Below are 18,735 nucleotides of genomic sequence, written 5' to 3' on the forward strand. Positions count from 1 at the left end.
AGATTGACAACTGCGTGTGGCCCTCAACACTCCACATTTGTGCCACTCATTCAAACTTGGCGACGCAACAGCTGTGTCATGGCAGCCAGCTATATTACCACTTGAGTCGATCATTCCAGTTCCTTTCGACTAGTCTTTCTCACGCTCCACGTTTCTCAATGGGGTTAATCACTGGAGTGTTTGCTTTCTTATATCAATTACCGCAGATTTATACATGGCTTCTAAAACCCTATTATATAGTATCATTCGTCATATCACTTGCTTTTCTCCTGATACGCAAATGTCCTGGCATTTGCGAAAACCTGCCCTCACAGCGAGAAGACGGCGACTCGTGCGCTTTTGACTGGGTCAGTAAACTTATACCTAATGGACGGCCAGGTTAGGCTACTGTAGCCTACATTTCCAAAAACATTTTAGGCAGACTACTTCATTTCACCGAGCATTGTGGCTTTTAAGACATAAAATGTTAAGGATATAGCCCGAATAAAAGGTGCCATGGAGGCCTGCACTAACTTGCATTATTCTCTCAGAGGGAGGTGGAGATCTTGATGTTTCTCAGTGCCATCGTCATGATGAAGAATCGCAGAGCATGTAAGTGTCAACACCGAGGTTGAACTCTTAGGCCCATACATCACTGTGGCTGTTGTGGTGTGTGCATATTTTTTTGTTATGTGGCTCTTTCGAGTGCCCTGTTGTTTACAACCCTAAGATAAATATTTATTATTATTTAAAGTTACTATTGTGCCTCATACTCGCTTTATGTTGCAGTTACCGTGGAACATCATATTGGTAACCTCTTACTCTTCAGCAAAGTGGCCAACGTCATCCTATTCTTCAGGGTGGACATTCGATTGGGACTGCTTTATCTCGCTATCTGTGTTGGTAAAGACTTTTATTGATTAGTCTAAATAACATCACATTTGTTTTTATCTTAGTTACTTAATTACATTTGACTTATTACATCTTAATATACATTGTCTTTGACATCTAACTATGGCCCAAAGCATAATGGTGAGTTGAGCATGCAACACTAAGATTATCTGAAAGGTAGTAAACAACTGAGATCATATTTCAAACTCAAGTAAATTTATATAATATTCTGTGATAAATATGCTAAGAACAACTGGCCTTGCTTGACATAACAGATGTCCTGATAATATTTTCAAAAACAGTCACTGTTGCAAATAAGTATTATGATATTTCAAATCACTGTAGACATTTCGTTTCTGCTAAATTCACAGCATAATGTATTGGCCCATCTCTCAACAGCTTTTGTGATGACCTGCAAACCTCCAATATACATGGGGCCTGAGTACATCTCATACTTCAATGACAAGACCATTGAGGTACGTCAGTGCATCAAAAAATGTCCTGATTGGTATATTCAAATTATGCACCATCAGGTGAAATGAAATCTCAAAATCAATCTATCAAACAATCTACCATAGGAGGAGCTAAAGCGAGACAGTCGTGTAACATGGATTGTTGAGTTCTATGCAAACTGGTCCCCAGAGTGTCAATCTTTTGCTCCCGTTTTTGCGGAACTCTCACTCAAGTAAGGCAATCACACATCACACAAAAAACACTTTGAGTTAAACCTTTTAGGCATAGAGAGTAAATTAGGGATGCTCCATGAGACTTTGACAGAGAGACTTTGATCTTTAGCGGTTGGATGATTGCTGTTGAGCAATTTCCACAAACGAATACATACAAACTCTGCTGTCTTATTTCACACAGGTATCACAGTACTTTTCTGAGATTTGGAAAGTTAGACGTTGGTCGTTATGGAGAAATGGCTGAGAGGTAAGTTACATCTCCATGAACTCTCTCTTCAGATGAAAGGGATGTGCTAGTGTGCTGTGTATACTGTGCTGACATGTTGTGTTTGTTTATGTCCACAGCTATAAGGTAAATCCTTCCCCACTTTCCAAACAGATGCCCTCCCTGATTCTTTTTCAAGATGGCCGTGAGATCATGCGGCGTCCTATGGTGGACAAGAAGGAACGAGCCATATCCTGGAGCTTCACTGAGGTAAGCTCCTGTTTGCCTGTGCCAGCTCCTCCATTATCTTAAGGAATCCATATTAGATCAGTTGATATAACTTTTAACATAATTAACATGACAATAAACACATCATGATAAAATTAAAAGTCTCACATTTAGATTTTGATTTAATTTAAATATGTTAGTTGTATGATACTAGTTATTTATTCTCATGTTTTCAATAAATGTATTAACACTGAAATGAGCCTATAAGCAATTTTAGATGAATTTGTTCTTCAGTATTAAACATATTCAGCTGGTTTCCTGTACATGGACTTAAAAAGAACTTCAATGGAGGTCTTCATTCAGTAAAAAAACTTCTAGTCTTGGACTAGGCTCAACCCGGCTGGAAAACCGGCTCGTCAGCGTTTACAACTGCTAATTTGTTGACTGTTAATGGTATGCAGATTCATGCATATCTCTTGAAGGAGTATGCTGAGAGTAATGTAAGAGAGATCATACCCCATTTTATAGAGCAGTGTCTGTCCTGTAGGTCATCCTACTGTAGCCTGGTGCCTTTCCTACCAATTTTACTGTGTTGTGTTCACTGACCACGCCGAGGCTTACTAGATTATGATAAGACTATGCCCTTCATAATTATCGCCACCCTTGGTAAAGTTGACTAATAACAGGTATGCAAAATAATCTTTTGATGATTTATTGTAGTCCCACAATGAAAACAATAAGGAAAAATCCAGCCTTGAAGGGAAGCATTGCAGTAGTCGATACCTTTTCGCCGAAAGGTGACTAGTTTGCAGGTATGCAATAATTATGGAGGGTACTGTATATATATGGCCAGATTGTCAGCTTGTGAAACTTGCCAGTTGTCCTCTCTATGTCTTAATGCCAACATACTACACATTTGTTTTCTTGTTCATGTGTATTGTGCAGGACAATATCATCCGAGAGTTCAATTTGAATGAACTTCTCCAGAAATCGACGAAGCTCAGCAAGGGGCGAGATGAGCACGCTCCAGAAGCAGAGCAATCCTCAACTCCCGAGGACGGGCCTGTCGACCCAGAGCCAATCAGTGAACAGTTAGAGGACATGGAATCGAAGAAGGACAAGTAAGAAGATGAACACAATATATCTCAAGCAATGCAAGTGGTCAGAGGAAGATTAGCTGAATGATACTTGACTGAAGACTCACAGGAAATGCAGTATTATTGTGTAATCGATACGCTGGACGACAAAACACCTATCTGCCTTTATAGCCTCTCAGTAACAATCAATGCACCGCTGTCAACACTCGTAAGGAGTATTTTCTTGTCCCTCTATTGAGTATTAATCTGAGGTCTGAGGGGCGTATGGCAAGATTACTGTGTTATCGAGGTAACTTCAGAAATAACTACTGATCTCAAAACAATATCTCGTTTTTTGAACTATAGATACTCAATCAAGTGTTCCTTTAGAGTTCAGTGATTACTCTTTTAAGTTACCTGGATAAGTCTGTAAACCAATAACCACATTTTATAGTAGAGCCCCTGGTATATTTAATGTTTGTGTTTTCACACTAAATTACAAGCGGCCAATTGATGTGCATATCCTGTTTGAGGAAACGTGAACTTTGAGTCATCCCTGATGTTCTGATCTGCCTTTGACCTCTGATGAGAAAATCTTTTGCTTGTGAAAACAGCTTAAGTCTTAATCCAGAAACCAAACATGTTTTTATATTTACATGCAACATGTACTAAGATAAAGAGACAGCATCTCCCAAGTGGTTCAATAAATGAACAAATGGAAGTTATTTAAAAAAAAGAGACAACACCTCATCAAGAATATCTTCTCGTCTTTATTTGTCTGCCTCTGCCTTGTCGTTATTTGTCTCTGCCTCATGAAAAAAAAAACCTTCAGCTCCAGTAAAGGGTGAAACAATCCTTTCAAAATGCCTCCAGTCCATGCTGTCTACCCCCATAAGCTTTGAGTTGGAACCAGAGCAGTGATCACTAACACATACAAAGCTTCACATTTGCCAGTCTCAAATGGAAGTGTGCATCTAACATAAAAACATTTTAAAACACAAAACGTTTCAGTGGTCTCAGCTGTCTTGATCATTGAATGGAATTTGTTTTCCATTTTTGTTCACAACTGTAAAAAGGGATTGCATTTGTGTGTGACCACCACTTGCCAATGATAATGCAACCTCTCATCTTAGTTCACAGCCCTAAGAACACTTATAAGGCGTCATAAGGCCAGGGTGGAGAGGTTATTAAGCTACCATGGAAAAAACAGTCATACAATGTCTAAACAAACATCTTAAGCTTGACTATGTCTTCTGAGGTTAGAGGGCTTGAATCACGTAATTTTCCTATTGGCCTGAGTCAAACTACACTGATTAAACTCTTCCACCGAGCTTGAATAACGCCATTAACTTCAAAGAAGACTTTGAAAGGTGAGAGTTAAGGGTGAGGCATCTTATCTTTAAAGCTAATGTTAGGTCAGGGGGCCATTTGTGATTTCTGCAGAGTATGTTTTCTTAGAAATGACAGCCTACCAACATTTACCATCCTCACACACAATGCTGGACATTCCACAGGAAAATGCTTCCACAGACTGGACATTCTGATCGTATCAACAAAGTCAAACAAACACACACTGTGCAAAACACACACCTTTAACGCCACACAAAGTGAGCATTACTCCCACAACGTGTAATGTGCATCAACATTATACACTGTAACAGGGTACCTCAGGAAAAGCAAACCCAGATGAGCTCTCATGCATCTCTCCACCCTGTCTGTCCTTGTTTTGTTCAAGCTCACAGACATGCAGCCTCATACCCCTATACAGTAAAAAGTAACCTCTTACGTCAGCTGGCAATGTTCCAACATCATACGAAGCACTAGCCCTGCAATGATACAACAGTAAAAAAATACATCTAAAAAGTGCACAGCAACATTATATATTCTACCGTCACCTTCACATTACTATTATTTAATTCACTCTCCAATCAGCAAAGGACCACACAGCATAGCTCACACATCTTATTCTGGCTGTTCATTCTTGTAAAGCAATAGGAAATAATGGCTTAGATTGGGAAACAGCATTGGCCAACCACAATGACAAAGAGTTGATGAGACAGCGTGTTTTTGACACTGGCAAAACAGTTATTCCCCGTCACATAATAACACAACACATAATTTGATGTCTTTTAGTTGAGAATTCATGACGAACCAAAGTACCAAATACTTTCAAAGCCATATTCTGAGGGCTGTGCTGTGACATTTACCACTCAAGTGTTGCACGTGCTCCTAAAACAAATGCTCAAATTAAGCTCCATTGATTTGTGGGATTCTCTGAAATGAATGAGAATGCTACAGCTGCTAAACCAGGAAGCATTATCTGATTCACAGTACCAGCATGTTTACCTCAGAATATGGCCATTAAAGTAGGGACCGAGCCCGCTAAGTAGGTGCGGCAGGTCTCCTTTCTCGAAAGCAGAGGAGGAAGAAATGAACTGATGTTAGCAGGACAGGACAAGTGTTCACCTCTAAGAATGTCACTTGGGACAATGCACAGGCTAAAACTGTGAAATGGGGAACATGCATCAAATATTGCACACACGTTTTCTTCTCAAAATCAATTTGACCAAATTAGACCAAATTAGACACGCACCATGTACAGTTCTATTCCTTTAAAAGAGCACAGGAGGTACATTGGACACCAACCATGCAGATACAAATGCTGAAATTCAAATAATTCCACTGCTGTTTAGATTGAGAGAGTATGCCAATATATAAAACAAACCCCTTACCCCAAAATCTAGTGTTATATACAGGCATTATGAATATGGATAAGACATGTTATAACTTTTAACTTCAGGGCAAACATAAATGTGAACAGTGTACGATTTCACCTCACCTATAGTGCTGAGTTCTTTGAGAGCAGCACAATTGTTCTTAATCTTGCAGTTAAGACAAAGGCGCAAATGTTTTTACACATTCTTCAGGACAGACATTTTGCATAAAATCTCCATGACGAACATTCAGTTATATTCCATTAAATCCTTTTTTTGTGCTGTTGAGCCATGGATAATATCAGTCCCATTGACTATATGTGCTGTCCGTCAAAATCAAGATCCCTGATCATACCTATCTCTTTGGCTGAGATCTCAAACAGGGTGTACGACAGGCTGATACAGCCATCAATCAAATTATGAAAAGACGACCTACCCTAAAACAATTGCACTCTTTTAACCATTTATCTTCTTTCCTGATTCAGTTGCCACACACAGTAACTCTTTTAGATAGATATTTGTATAAAATAACATTTGAAGACAAAAAAACACATACAATAAAACATAATAAAAATCTAAGAAAAGAAGAAATAAGCAAAAACAGAATTCAAATGAGTGGACCTCCAATCAATCAAAGCTCCTGTGAGCCTGGTCCTCAGCTGATCACTGGCCATGAATCAATGTGCTCGTCCTCATAGCGTCATGCTTCACTTTGGTCGACATCATACTGCTCATCCCATATATGGACCCAATGATCTTAACACAGATATAGATTTCATTTCATATGTATGCATATACCCCACTTTCTTTTGAACCATTCACTGGCTGATAAAAAAAAAAGTCCTTTTTCTTTTTGGATGAGCGTTGAGTTCACCTCCAACGCCAGTAGGGCAGGAGTCTTTGATCAGCTGTGCCAGTGCAAGTTTACCAGCCTTCCTTCTTCAACAGAAGGACGTCAGAGGCAGGGTAGGAGATCAATCATGTGATGTGACATGGCCCTTGGTGCTACACTGATATCTCATAGGTTGTGCCCCCAATGCCAGTCACCTTCTTCACTTCATCCCCTGTTTTAAGGGCAGGGTTAAACGATGAGAGAGTGCTGTGATTGGCCAGGCTGGGTCGAGTGGTGGAGCTGGTTGGGTGGGTGAGAGACAGACGGGTTTGAGGGTTACCACAAACAAAAACATTGCACCTCCCGTAGTCATGGCGACAACACTGATGCCCCTACTTGTACACACAGACACGCCTCTAAGCACATTCATTTCCTCCCTACAAGGGCACTCACTCCAACTACAACACACTCACACACACATTCACAGATATACAAGGACACACAGATGCGCACACACACACACACGCACAGCCAATGCATGCTGTGGAAATAAAGAATGGTAAAAAATAGAGGAGAAAGTAAAATAACGAAAGCCCCACAAAATTGAAGCGCTAGTGCAGATGGTTTGACCACCACTGGCCATACCTGACCAGACTGGAGATGATGGAGGGGGTGCTCTGGCTTGAACGACCAGTCACGGCCAGATGAAAAGAATACAAAACTATGGCTGCGTGTCTGTGTTTTATTGCCATGTTCCAAATTAAGTAATGAAAGTTAATGATGCAGAAAATATTATTAGAAAAGAGTCATAGAAGAAGGCAGACACTGTGAGTGACAGAGCTAGAGAGAGGGAGAGAGGAAGAGTTCACAGAGTGGAAAGAAAGGCTTAGCTTGTTGGCCGCTACTCACTTTGCCACCTGGGTCCCTCCCCCAGCTTTAGGAGGGCGGCGCTGGACCGTGGCTCCGCCCGTGTAGGACAGTGATTTGCCCAGCGCGGACGGGAGGGCGGAGCCTGGCGGAGGAGAGCCCAGGGAGCGAGCACGAGGAGAGTGGGGCAGGGCGAGGGCTTGGACCGGGGGCGGGCTGGTGGGGCGGAACAAAGCGCGGTGGGAGGAGTAGCTTAGGCGGGCGGGGCAGGCCTGGAGAGAGCCTTCCCGCTGCTGAGCGGACAGGAAGGGGGAGGAGTATCCCAGTATGGGCGGGGGCTCCTCGCCGACTGGGGCGGGGCTCAGCGGGCCGCCGGGCGGAGGGTGCGGCCTGGGAGGGGAGAGCTCGGGGGCGGCCGACTCGAACTCGGGGCTCTCGGACGGCGTGAGCAAGCTGTCGTAGGACAGGCTGCCGTTGCGCGTCTGATTGGCCAGGCTCTTGTAGCTGGTGGAGGTGGTGGTGCCCTCCGAGAGCAGCGGGCCCAGGGCGTTGTGCGCCGTGTAGGCCGAGCGCAGGCTCGACGAGCGCGAGGCCGCCGCCGACTGGAGCAGCGTGTCGGTGAAGGAGGGGTAGGAGCGCCCGCCCAAAGTGGAAGCCCCGCCCAGCCCCCCCGGGCCTGCGCCGCCACCCCCGACTCCCCCACGCCCACCCGCCCCCACCCGGCCAGAGAGACTGGGGTCGGAGACACAGCTGTCTCCGCGAGTCATCTACGAGAGACACACATAGACAGACAGAAGAGACAAAGGCAGGCTGAGTAGACAGACTAGGCAGGCAGCTGGAGACCCACAGTACGGGAGGAAAAGAAAAAACAAGAGGAGGGGACACTGGGGGGGGGGGCACATCATCCCGGTACAGTAGGAAACAACAGTTAAGGACAGCAGAGCAAACAGGGGGAGAATGGAAAACAACACAAGTCTACCAGATCAGAGTACCCAAACACAAGCACTGGCGCTCTTACAGGTGACGACACACGGACACATCCCACGCACAACAAAACACTGATCACAACCAAACGGGCAACCACACACTGACACTGCTCGAGCCTAGCACTTACTGATCGACAGACTGGCGGTAAAACGATCAAAAAAACAAGAAGACAATAAAATAATTTAATGATGGGTCTGCGGTGCAATGCAGAAATGTCTCAGTGTACCTGCCTTCAATAATAACAACGATGTTTACATGTTAACATGAGTGCGTGTGTGGCTGTTTACCTTGGTCGAGTGCGCTATGGCAGTGTGGTTCCTTCCTGGGCTGCTCCTAGCCGGCCGGTACTTGTTCAAAGAAGGGGTGGGTGGAGCTTCGTGAAGCAAGCTGCTCTCTGATAGGTAGAAGGAGGAGGACAACTTACCACAGACTGCCTGTACTACCTACTGTGTGTGTTTGAATGCTGGTGCACGTTCCTACATGTGTATGTTCCTCCACCTACCCTCAGTGTGCGTCTGTGACAGCCCTGGGTAGCGGAAATCAGGGGGTGGGGGAGGCGGGGGCTCTGCGTCTGTGGACTGGCTCTCCATCAGCTCCAGACTGCTTTTCGACTGAGCAGCACAGACACATACACACACACACTCAGGTTAGAGAGGGTGCAGAGCAGCAACAGCAACAACAACAACAACAAAACACATCACATGGAAGTGTTGTGCATGGGCACATGTATGTGTCGGCCTTGTGAGCTCATACCTGTTGAATTCCATTGTCCAGCGCCTTATCGGTTTCATCTTGAGGATGTGGTCGCAAAAATGGCGGCTGTATTTCAAGAGAAACGGACTTCCGCAAGCGACCCAAATACCTACACACATGCACAAACATAGTAAGACAATCCATTCTGAAGAACACTCAAATACTATTATAATATCTGAAAGATTTAATAAACCTAAAACTCTAAATAATTACTCGACACATTACATCTGTCAGAAAAGCTGGCACACACTATGTGACATATATCTTCAACGTACAGATAAGGCAGCACATATCTGAAGAAAGTAGCTAACAAGACTGATCCAATCAATCAAGCAAGTAAGTAAAGCGCCTAACAAGAACAATGGCACCCTGTATTAGCCGAGTTACAAATGGGAGATGTAAAGTTGGTCACTGGAGCAGAGATGTTAATTGACCTGGGAGCCTGGGAGCTGCACAGCACGTGGGATATATTCCTCAAGCAGCCTTTGGTGAATGGGTTCACTCCACCCTTAAACTTCCCCGTCACCTAATAAGACATGAACAAAGATGGGAGAAAAAACATATGGATTCCATTCAGGGATGTAATTCCAGTCATGGAACTGGAATTTTACACATAAGCTAACTCTGTTCAGAGGTGTTCATAATTTACTATGTAAAGTATTGTACAACTGATATGACAAAATGCAATTTCAGTTGTTTTCACCAACATTGGTTCATGCGATGATTGTTGATTGCCTGGTATTTTTTTTAAAGGCAAACTTCTCACCCAGCTCTCTTTTAAAAAAGAGGAACAATCCAAATGAAAATCAACATCAAATATGAACTAAAACATTAAATACACCCCTTTTTCCATTCTGACCACAATTGTTTAATCGCTTCAGGCCTCAAGTTATGATGATGCTGTGGTGTAATAAACGTAATCAAGTAAACATCTTATACCTTCAAACAACTACACATACACAGACCTGCTCGTTGGTGGTTCGTCCTCGTGCTACCAGGACAATATGGAATCCCGTCAGCCCAGCAACTGGGATGAAGAAGAGGCCGGCCACACACATGACTGCTATACTGAGCCACACAGTTAAGGAACATTTTCAAATACAAAAATCAAGTATGCAAGCTTGAAACATCCCTTTCTCAAACTCTCACACAGAAAAACAAACCTAATTAGGGTCTAAAACAAAACAAAATCAAATGGCCTAAATATGGAAAAAAATTGAATTGAATTTGGAGGTGATTCATACAGGAAAGTGAACTGAACATAGATTGGGTTTAAGATGGGAAGCATGCCTTATTTGCCACAGATTACATTGGAGCTCACAATCAACCTATTCTCCTAACAAGTAAGGTTTAGGTCACCTCTGTCCAAACAAAATTATGACAAGTAAACATTTATAACAAACTAATGGAACTTTCAAAATACTAGCTTGAACTACATTTCAGGAGCTACATCAAAAACTAAGTCACTAGTTCTTTACTATATTCCCTATATAACATTTGAATATAGAGGGGCAATTCCAGTGGGAAAAGGATACGTGACGGCAGACTGTGGCGTGTCCAGCTTATGTGTGTGGTGGAGGATGTACACGAGGCTGAAGCCAAACACGCCCATGATGTGGACTGTGAGTGACAGCAGGAACAGGAAGAAGTGGCGGTAGTTCCGTCTCCCGATGCAGTTGTTGACCCAGGGGCAGTGGTGGTCGAAATCCTACACACACACACACACACGCACACACACACACACAGAGACACACACACATGCCTGCTCTCACAACAACGGTCTTTGGGGACTTTAATCAGAATGTGGTGTGAGTTTGGGTGTGAAACTGAGTTTGTGTGTGCGCGCGCTCTAACCTCGACGCAGTTGTCACAGACAGAGCAGTGCGAGCAGCGAGGGGGCCTGTAGAAACGGCAGGTAGAGCACCACTTCATGCGCACCTGAATCCCCCGCACCTCCACCGTCTTGTACAGTGGCGCCCGGAAGTCATCCTCCTTGTCCTCATCCTCCTCCGCTAAACGCACACACACACACACACACACACACACACACACACACACACACAAGGAGACATTACATTCCAAGCAGTGCAAATCAGCTCAGCCTGCAGGAAGAATTAGGAGTTATCTTCTTTTTCCATCAAAACAGACACATGCCAAACACAAACAAGCACCACACACATATGAACACACACAATGACGCATGCTGTACCTCTGGGGAAGATGCCAGGGTCCATGAATGTGGCCATGCAGAAGTTGGACAAGGTGAAGAGGAAAATAAGTGTATTGTAGAGAGGGATGATGGAGGAGTACACCTCAAACAACCAAGGACACCTTGAGAGAAAGAGACAGGAGTGCACATGAGTGGGACTGAGCCAAGTGTTTAGTCCGGCGATGTGTGACAAGAGTGTGCGTTTACGGCTGAGAACTCACGTGAAACACAGGAAGAGTGTCGTCGAGCCCACCAAGAATACGGTCGCCGCGGATACAGGGACATAGCGACTAGGGCGAAATGGGCGGGAAGGGGAGGAGGGGGCTCCTAAAGCCCCACCCATGCTCAGACCAGCCGGCATGGAGAGAGAGTGAGAGGTAGAGAGAGAGAGAGAAGGGATAAAGGGGTAGGATATGTATGTGTGAACGAGAGGGTCAACAAGACAAGAAACTATGCCCTTTGTGTTATGAGAGTGGAGAGTGTTGGCATGGTCAAAATCAAGGAAACACAGAGGACAAAGGAGGGGTGAAGTATTCACTTCAGAAAGGACAGAGAGAAGGATTAAGTGTTTGGGGTAAACAAGGAGAGACTTCACATCCGTGTTTTATGTGTCCAGGAAAGTGAGGTTGTGGCACTATTAGAGTAGGTCAGAATGTGTGCATCTGCAAGTTAGCAGGAGATATACAATGTTAGACAACTATTCAAGATAAAAAAAAAATTAATTGGCAATAAAAAAAATAGCTGCCACTTCATTCAAATAGATTTCTGCATGGCTTCATTGATACTTAGATTGATGTGAGTACAAAAATTAAATATTAGTCTCTCAGCTGATCAAAGACATCACAAAGGTGTGCTGACTTGAGTTTTGCTGTTAGTCAATGCTTGATAGATGTGGTGCATTCATGTATAGATGCATTTGTATACACCAAAAAAAAATGTTTGGCAAAATGACCAAAAAATATATCTTCTTTAAAAAATTACTATAAAACAATAAAATGAAAAAGAAAATAATAATAATAATTAAAAAAAACGTAAGTTATTCTGCGTCCTTGCTCCAGTGCAATTGCATCAACAAAAAAGACTGTAGTGCGATGCTAGTCATTCCAGCCTGGGACCCCCTCGTCCTCTTCAGAGCTCCATGCTGTGTCTGTGTCCGAGTTTCTGTGGGTCCTCCCCGTCGACCCAGCCAGTCTCCACACACATCACCAACCCATGGGCACACTCCTGGGGCCCAAACCATTTTACATCTGCATTGTATTCCATTGGGGCCTTTCTCTGGCTGGTAAACTAACAGGTCAATGGCTGCTAGGGAACACTGAGGTGACTGTTCCTCCTTGCATTGGCCAAGGACTTAGTCCTGTAACACAGTAAGTATATGAGAGAGTACATTAATGCCAACCTCCATGCAAGGCAATGTGCCCCCAAATCTTGAGCGTTCATATTTCTCAAGAGTTCGGTTGTATGCAAAACAGTATAGGAACATGGTATGGATGGGAACTAGCTCCCCACACAGGTTTTCCAGGTGTCAGTGCCAGTAGGGGGGAGGTGTATCTTTTACACCACGTTCTCAAATAACATACAACTTGCAAAGTTGTTCATTCAAAAACGTTGCAGTAAAACTCTCTTTCCTAATCTTCACAGGACAAAACATGTAAACTGTGACTCTTGTCACAGCATACAAAAAAAACAAGAAAGTCTCTGCGTCCAAAATGACATTCAAGTACGCGTTACGAGTCTTTGTTGAAACCTGTCCACATGCTGATACGTTTTCCACTACAGTGACAGTGACTCACCGAGGAAAAGGGTGTGCCTGTGCCGCTCAACATCTCACACTTACTCACACAAACCATGCAATCTTTATCAGACTTTCGATCGCGTTATCTCTTCGTGTCACCTCGGAGTAGGGAAGCTTTGCCTTCGCTTAAAATACATTATCACGCATAACTAGCCTAGATTAACATGTAATTTAATTGGACCAGTCGATTCGACCACCTAGTTTATGAAAAGCGAACTACTCCTTGGGCAAACATGTCGCCTGTCGCCACTGGAGATTAGCCCAGTACCCAGTGGTGGGAGTCAGGTTATCGCCGACACTAATCATTTAGATGGACGAAATCCTGTTCCCCATGGACGCTAATCCTGGCGTGTCTCTTGCAGGTGCTCATCTGAATGACACAGGGGCCAAGGGCAAATCCCACCTCTCATATTTCCTATCTGTTCCTATTAAATCATATAATGAAACATGACAGATCTGTTGTATGGACAGTACTTATATTATTACATCCAGGAAGCTATTCGGCACGTATAAGGTTAAGGTTAAGATGTGCGGCAGAGGGAGCACATCAATCCATCCTAGATGGCTAGCTAACGTCAAATTCAGCCGTAACTTCGCTAACATTAGCTAGCAATACCCCCATCGTTAGCAACCAGCTAAACTTCACCTGATTTTCTCGCTAAACGTTGAAGAACCCGAGTAGACGTTTCGTCCCCTGGCCACTGATCTAGGTCCTCAACTCATTTCAGTTAAATAGTTTATCAGTTAAACACTAAATCCTCACTAATAACCATGCTACTGCTAAGACAACCATGCTAATCAACCTTACATTAGCTTCCATTACCAAGGTTTAGATGTTACCCATCTGCCCATCTGGTGCCTTTGCTCTACACATTATTCTAGCCGACAGAGACGTCAGTTGTAATATACTGAATAATGGCCATATGAAAGTAATAACGTTAACTCCAAGATCAAGATTTTATGATGGCAAAATGTCAGTTAGTAGAGTACGTACATGACATGTCAATAAAAAGAGCCGATGAAACAGCAGTTGCATTAATAAGGAAAACATTACCTGACAAGCACCGCAGGTGAGTGAGACAGTCTGTTATGCTGGTTGTCTTCTGCAGTTCCGCTAAAGTTAGCTTGCTAGCAGCTAGATATGCTAGCTAACTAGTTGGCCCCAAGTAGACAATCCTGAGACTCGTTCTTCCGATTTCAGTTATCGCCAAGAACTCGACCCACGATAACAATTTAAGTCCACAGCAGTATCTGATGTTTGGGTCGCAGTGAATTACATCCCGAGTGAAACCAGTTTTCCAGAGAAACTACTAAATCTAGAGAAGCCCGAATTACTCTTCTCGTGTGAGTGGCCCCACGAAATCAACAACTGACGAGGGATGGTAGACCACAGTTCTCAAGTTCAGCGTTACTTCATTAGCATCACGGGCGATATTGCTTCTTCAGGTGAAGAAATACATCTAACCCGTTTTACCTAGGGTAGACCCTAGAACTGGCCTTTTCCGGACTGTGCAGGGGTACTTTCGCTCGCAAAAGTCATCACCACACAACAGGATAATCTACCCCTTCCGGTGGTAATTTAGGAAATTGTTCCTAAATTGTGAAGTTTCGCTACGTAGACCGAGGTCTATGGCTTGAGCGAGCATATGCCCTCATGCGGCAGTGAGAGGCAATGTTACCATCGACTCCTGACGTTCAAACCACAACAGGGGGAAGGTGGGGCACATCTTATTCCCTATGGTACCATTTCTTTTGAGAAATACAAAACAAAAACACACAGAGACAACATCAAATATCAAAATATTTTAATAAAATCAACTATTAGTAAAAGACACAGAAAAAATACTGTACAAATATTTTATGCAAATCAAAGAGCATGACGACCCATCACACATGACATGAAGTATTTAACAGAAATGAAGGATTGCTTGACTTAAGCATTTTAAATTCATATCTTAAGTCCCAATATGGGTATTAATCTTTTCCACCTGCTCCATAGTGGACATCCCTTTTCTATTTGTTTCTACTTCAGGTCGATAAAGCGAATGTCCATTATCAGTAGTGTGTGCCTAGGCAGGGGTCTAGGTGCAGGTGAAAGAACAGTCATCACTTGAGCCTGTGTGTCTACTGCAGTCACCACGATGAAGCCACACACAGGACTCTCCAGCACCCCACGGCCCCTTGCTGAGGTCCCGTCTCCTGTGTCGTCCTCAGCGCAGCTCACGCTCAGGACATGGTGTGTCAGGTCACGGCCTGGACTCACTGGGACCAGCTTGAGCTGTGTGTCATCCTGAGACATCCCCAATGGCAGGCATGAGTCCGGGATGGACGGTGCACCGATCTTGTAGATGCGCACGTCTGAGAAGCGTACATCGAAAGCGTGCGGGTAGAACGAGGTACCACGGAAGCCGTAGAAATACTCACGGATCTTCTCGTCGCGTGACTCTCGTCGGCAGTCCTTGGAGCGCTCCACCACACCACCAGACTTGGGGAGCAACACCACACGCACAAAGTGGGGCAGATCACGCTTCAGTTCGTTGTACAACCGCTCCTGGTCCAGCACCAGCACCACGTCCACCTGAAAGGCCGAAGCACAATGCACCAGTGCCTGATAGCCTGAGCCCTTCACCCAGCCACAGGTGTTGATAATGCAGCCGCCCACACTAGCCTTCCGGTTGACCTCACAGCGCTGGGAGAACACCTCAGCCAGGGTGGATGTCAGCTGCCAGAAAACAGGGAATAATTAGAGATCATAACAACCATGAGTGCACAACCCCCCCCCTCCCACCCGTATACATGACCAAACACACATGACTATCAAAGTAAGAGTAACACCATTTCACTACCACCATCACCCAAGTAGGAAAAACAACGAGGATGTAACAAAGGCGTTTACCTACAGAATATTAACTATATAATGTATAAATGAAAAGTTCAATGCACACACATTCAGAACATTTTGGAGATAGAAAAATTCAACAATATGGATATTGAACAATATGGACCTTATTATAGAGTTTGATGTTAGTTCCAGGGGTTGTGGAACCAAAGTGATAGACCAGAGGAGCCTGGACTGAGAAGCCTTCTTCCACATCAGCTGGGCGCTCAATGCACAGAGCTGACATCGTTCCTGGCACAGACACCTTTTAACATAAACAGTTTTCATTACACTTGTGTACCATTCAATCAATTTGACAGCCTCATGCCATTGAAAAGCATGTTTACTACAGATATTATGAAGGGCTGATTTAATTGACCTGTACACCCACTCTAATTAGGAATAGGTGAAATAATTCTAGTTCTAACTTCAACCAAAAGCATTTTACACAGTAATGAACTGTGCTGACGTAACATACTTACACCACTTTGGCCCACATCCAGCTCTACTAAGGTTGGTCTTCTGCCAAGTCTTACTGCATAGTTCAGCAACAGACGACATACTGTTGATTTCCCGACATCTGTGGGACCAACCACCATGACCTAGACAATAACATGGACACAAGTTAGACGAATGCACAAATCTGACAGATTGGTTATGGTGAGAAATTGTGATTGCATTGGTCAGTTCTTCTCTTTTTGAAGACTAACAAAGGAAATCTGAATTTTGGCCATCACCACAAACATGATAAAACCGACATCTCTCTCTAAGTGTGCCGAGTTAAGTGTAACTGGCTAATGTATGACTGGAACCATCTAGTCTAGTGTGAAGTTTATATGCAGGTTTAAAACAAAAAAAATTGATATATCTCCATGTCTTTGGTTATTACCAGACAACATCCTCACAAAAAAATGATGGTAGGGGTTTGAAATGAAATTTGATGATGTAGTTAGCCTGTATGTGGTGTCAACAACACAGCAAAGGAAGATTCCAGCTCATGTTATCAACTTCATCCTATTACGGATGGACATTTTAGTAGGACTCACTCGTGGGCCTCTCTCATTGTCGCGCTCTGCTTGTTGCCTCATCTGTTCCAATGCAGCATGGGTGTTAAGATACAGAAGCATCGGGGTGTCTCTGGATATATAGGCAACCTGTGGCAACATGAACCCACAATATTAAAATATAGACACTTGTCAAAAGGCAAACAAACAAATAACTGAAAGCATTAACTTAGTACAACACAGCGCATTCATATCTTACCTCAGTCTTCCCCGAGAGGGATACACTACAGCCCTGCCAAGTGAACACAGCGATTTTCGAGCCTGGACCAAACATGTATTTCTTGTTCCTATTGAGTTCAGAGCCAAATATTTCGGCTAATCCAGAGAGAAGTTCCAGCTGGACTCGTTCACCTGCCTCAACCTCGAACCGAAGTTCAGTCTCTTTCTCTAGGTCAAATCGGGTACCCGTGTTCGCGCTGCCTGTCGCTCCACTCGCGGCTCCGGCGCCCTCCTCGCCCGATTTCTCAGGACCTTCAGTGGTCATGGCTGCAGGGTGAGAGCAACGAAGGTGGGTTACAACTCATTTACGACCAAAAAACAAACAATTGAAACGTTAGAAACAACCACAAATAACAATCGCAATTCCGGTTCATTGTACTTGTAGCAAAAGAGAAAATACTTTATACTCTCAAGCAAAGAGTTCCATGCTGCCATCGCAACTGCAGTGCTAAAAGTGCTAAAGCTCCCGGAATCCCGAGAAGCGACGCTTCATGAACACCGGCGACTAGGCCTACTTGTATGCAAACCAGTATCAAAACTTAAACTGAAGAAATGTTCTAACAATCTGAACACGTCCGTATAGTTTTATAATTCAATTTAATGAAACACTTACTTGGTTTCTTTCACAGCTAACAAACGAACAGACCACCTGCCACAAACAGAGGGCGCTTCCGTCCAGTGTTGATGGCGTCATCACAACGCGAGAAACGCTACCTCTCGAGTTGGATACATTTTTGCTACACTTTCTTGACTTGAGTGTTACATGTTTCATATATTTGTGTTGCGCTGTTACAGAGAACAAACCTTTTTTAACAACACAATGATCCATTGTAACATTGTTTTTTTCCGTCCCTAATATAACTATCAAATTCAAGACGGGAATTTTGCTAATTTTGCAAAACATTGACAAGTAGAAACCAAGGCACTAAATCTGAATACAATTTTTATGCAGAAAGTTTTTCTCCATTATTTATTTTGCCTTCTTTGTTTTATTGTGTACCTCTTAGCCAGTGTTCTATATAATTATAACAAATGTTATATAAAAAAAAGATACACTGGTTTAAAAAGTAAAGTTGTTATACCAACTTAGTAAATCACCATGTAGATATAAGCATAACTTGTGTCCACGTGATACAAAATATTCTCATCCTGTCAATCAGTAGCCTACTGTTGAATGAATATTCTGACAAGAGAAAGGAGAGCGAGAGTGCTGAATGAGATGTAAACACTCACTTATGATTATAATCAGTTGATTGTATAACATGAGTAGCCCATGTGTCCCATGACAATACTGTTTCTTATCTCCCTCTATTGACTCATTATATTTGCTCATCTTGTTTTGTCAACTTGAA

The 18,735-nt window shown here is 43.4% G+C and overlaps 3 protein-coding genes across 5 annotated transcripts; 1 reads left to right on the forward strand and 2 right to left on the reverse strand.

The window, feature by feature from the left end:
- Nucleotides 1-51: 51 nt before the first annotated feature.
- Nucleotides 52-3,810, forward strand: tmx2a (thioredoxin-related transmembrane protein 2a). Its single transcript, XM_042074421.1, has 8 exons — nt 52-347; nt 531-591; nt 769-882; nt 1,270-1,346; nt 1,449-1,555; nt 1,738-1,803; nt 1,902-2,031; nt 2,935-3,810. The coding sequence occupies exons 1-8, from the start codon at nt 159-161 to the stop codon at nt 3,112-3,114; spliced, it is 924 nt and encodes a 307-aa protein (XP_041930355.1). The 5' UTR covers nt 52-158; the 3' UTR covers nt 3,115-3,810.
- A 10-nt stretch (nt 3,811-3,820) lies between these two features.
- zdhhc5b (zinc finger DHHC-type palmitoyltransferase 5b) lies at nt 3,821-14,864 on the reverse strand. Of its 2 annotated transcripts, none has more exons than XM_042074409.1 (12): nt 14,288-14,864; nt 11,649-12,784; nt 11,428-11,549; nt 11,073-11,230; nt 10,754-10,926; nt 10,184-10,286; nt 9,653-9,744; nt 9,219-9,327; nt 8,968-9,076; nt 8,753-8,859; nt 7,521-8,245; nt 3,821-6,911 (listed from the first exon to the last, which is right to left on the reverse strand). In XM_042074409.1, the coding sequence occupies exons 2-12, from the start codon at nt 11,786-11,788 to the stop codon at nt 6,785-6,787; spliced, it is 1,965 nt and encodes a 654-aa protein (XP_041930343.1). In that variant the 5' UTR covers nt 11,789-12,784; nt 14,288-14,864; the 3' UTR covers nt 3,821-6,784. The 2 variants fall into 2 exon arrangements, with proteins under 2 accessions (XP_041930343.1, XP_041930342.1); XM_042074408.1 differs by having other exon boundaries at nt 14,277-14,864.
- Nucleotides 14,865-15,010: 146 nt separating this feature from the next.
- Nucleotides 15,011-18,159, reverse strand: clp1 (cleavage factor polyribonucleotide kinase subunit 1). Of its 2 annotated transcripts, none has more exons than XM_042074417.1 (6): nt 17,997-18,159; nt 17,364-17,650; nt 17,147-17,254; nt 16,583-16,702; nt 16,228-16,365; nt 15,011-15,944 (listed from the first exon to the last, which is right to left on the reverse strand). In XM_042074417.1, exons 2-6 carry the CDS (start codon nt 17,646-17,648, stop codon nt 15,246-15,248), a joined length of 1,350 nt encoding a protein of 449 aa, XP_041930351.1. In that variant the 5' UTR covers nt 17,649-17,650; nt 17,997-18,159; the 3' UTR covers nt 15,011-15,245. The 2 variants fall into 2 exon arrangements, with proteins under 2 accessions (XP_041930351.1, XP_041930350.1); XM_042074416.1 differs by lacking the exon at nt 17,997-18,159 and adding an exon at nt 17,791-17,945.
- Nucleotides 18,160-18,735: the final 576 nt, after the last annotated feature.

Source organism: Alosa sapidissima, chromosome 20 (assembly GCF_018492685.1).
Source record: "Alosa sapidissima isolate fAloSap1 chromosome 20, fAloSap1.pri, whole genome shotgun sequence".
NCBI classification, from domain to species: domain Eukaryota; kingdom Metazoa; phylum Chordata; class Actinopteri; order Clupeiformes; family Clupeidae; genus Alosa; species Alosa sapidissima.

Excerpts from the sequence above, each read along its gene's own strand:
- tmx2a (XM_042074421.1), top strand. The coding sequence starts at position 159 with ATGGGGTTAATCACTGGAGTGTTTGCTTTCTTATATCAATTACCGCAG. Across the intron at positions 1,556-1,737 it reads TTTGCGGAACTCTCACTCAA|GTATCACAGTACTTTTCTGA; the intron begins GTAAGGCAATCA and ends TATTTCACACAG. Across the intron at positions 1,804-1,901 it reads TATGGAGAAATGGCTGAGAG|CTATAAGGTAAATCCTTCCC; the intron begins GTAAGTTACATC and ends TTATGTCCACAG.
- zdhhc5b (XM_042074409.1), bottom strand. The coding sequence starts at position 11,788 with ATGCCGGCTGGTCTGAGCATGGGTGGGGCTTTAGGAGCCCCCTCCTCC. Across the intron at positions 11,550-11,648 it reads ACACTCTTCCTGTGTTTCAC|GTGTCCTTGGTTGTTTGAGG; the intron begins GTGAGTTCTCAG and ends CTTTCTCTCAAG. Across the intron at positions 6,912-7,520 it reads GGAGGGACCCAGGTGGCAAA|CTCCACCACTCGACCCAGCC; the intron begins GTGAGTAGCGGC and ends CCACCCAACCAG.
- clp1 (XM_042074416.1), bottom strand. The coding sequence starts at position 17,818 with ATGGCAGCATGGAACTCTTTGCTTGAGA. Across the intron at positions 17,651-17,790 it reads ATGGAACTCTTTGCTTGAGA|CCATGACCACTGAAGGTCCT; the intron begins GTATAAAGTATT and ends CTCACCCTGCAG. Across the intron at positions 16,366-16,582 it reads TGGATGTGGGCCAAAGTGGT|GTGTCTGTGCCAGGAACGAT; the intron begins GTAAGTATGTTA and ends TTATGTTAAAAG.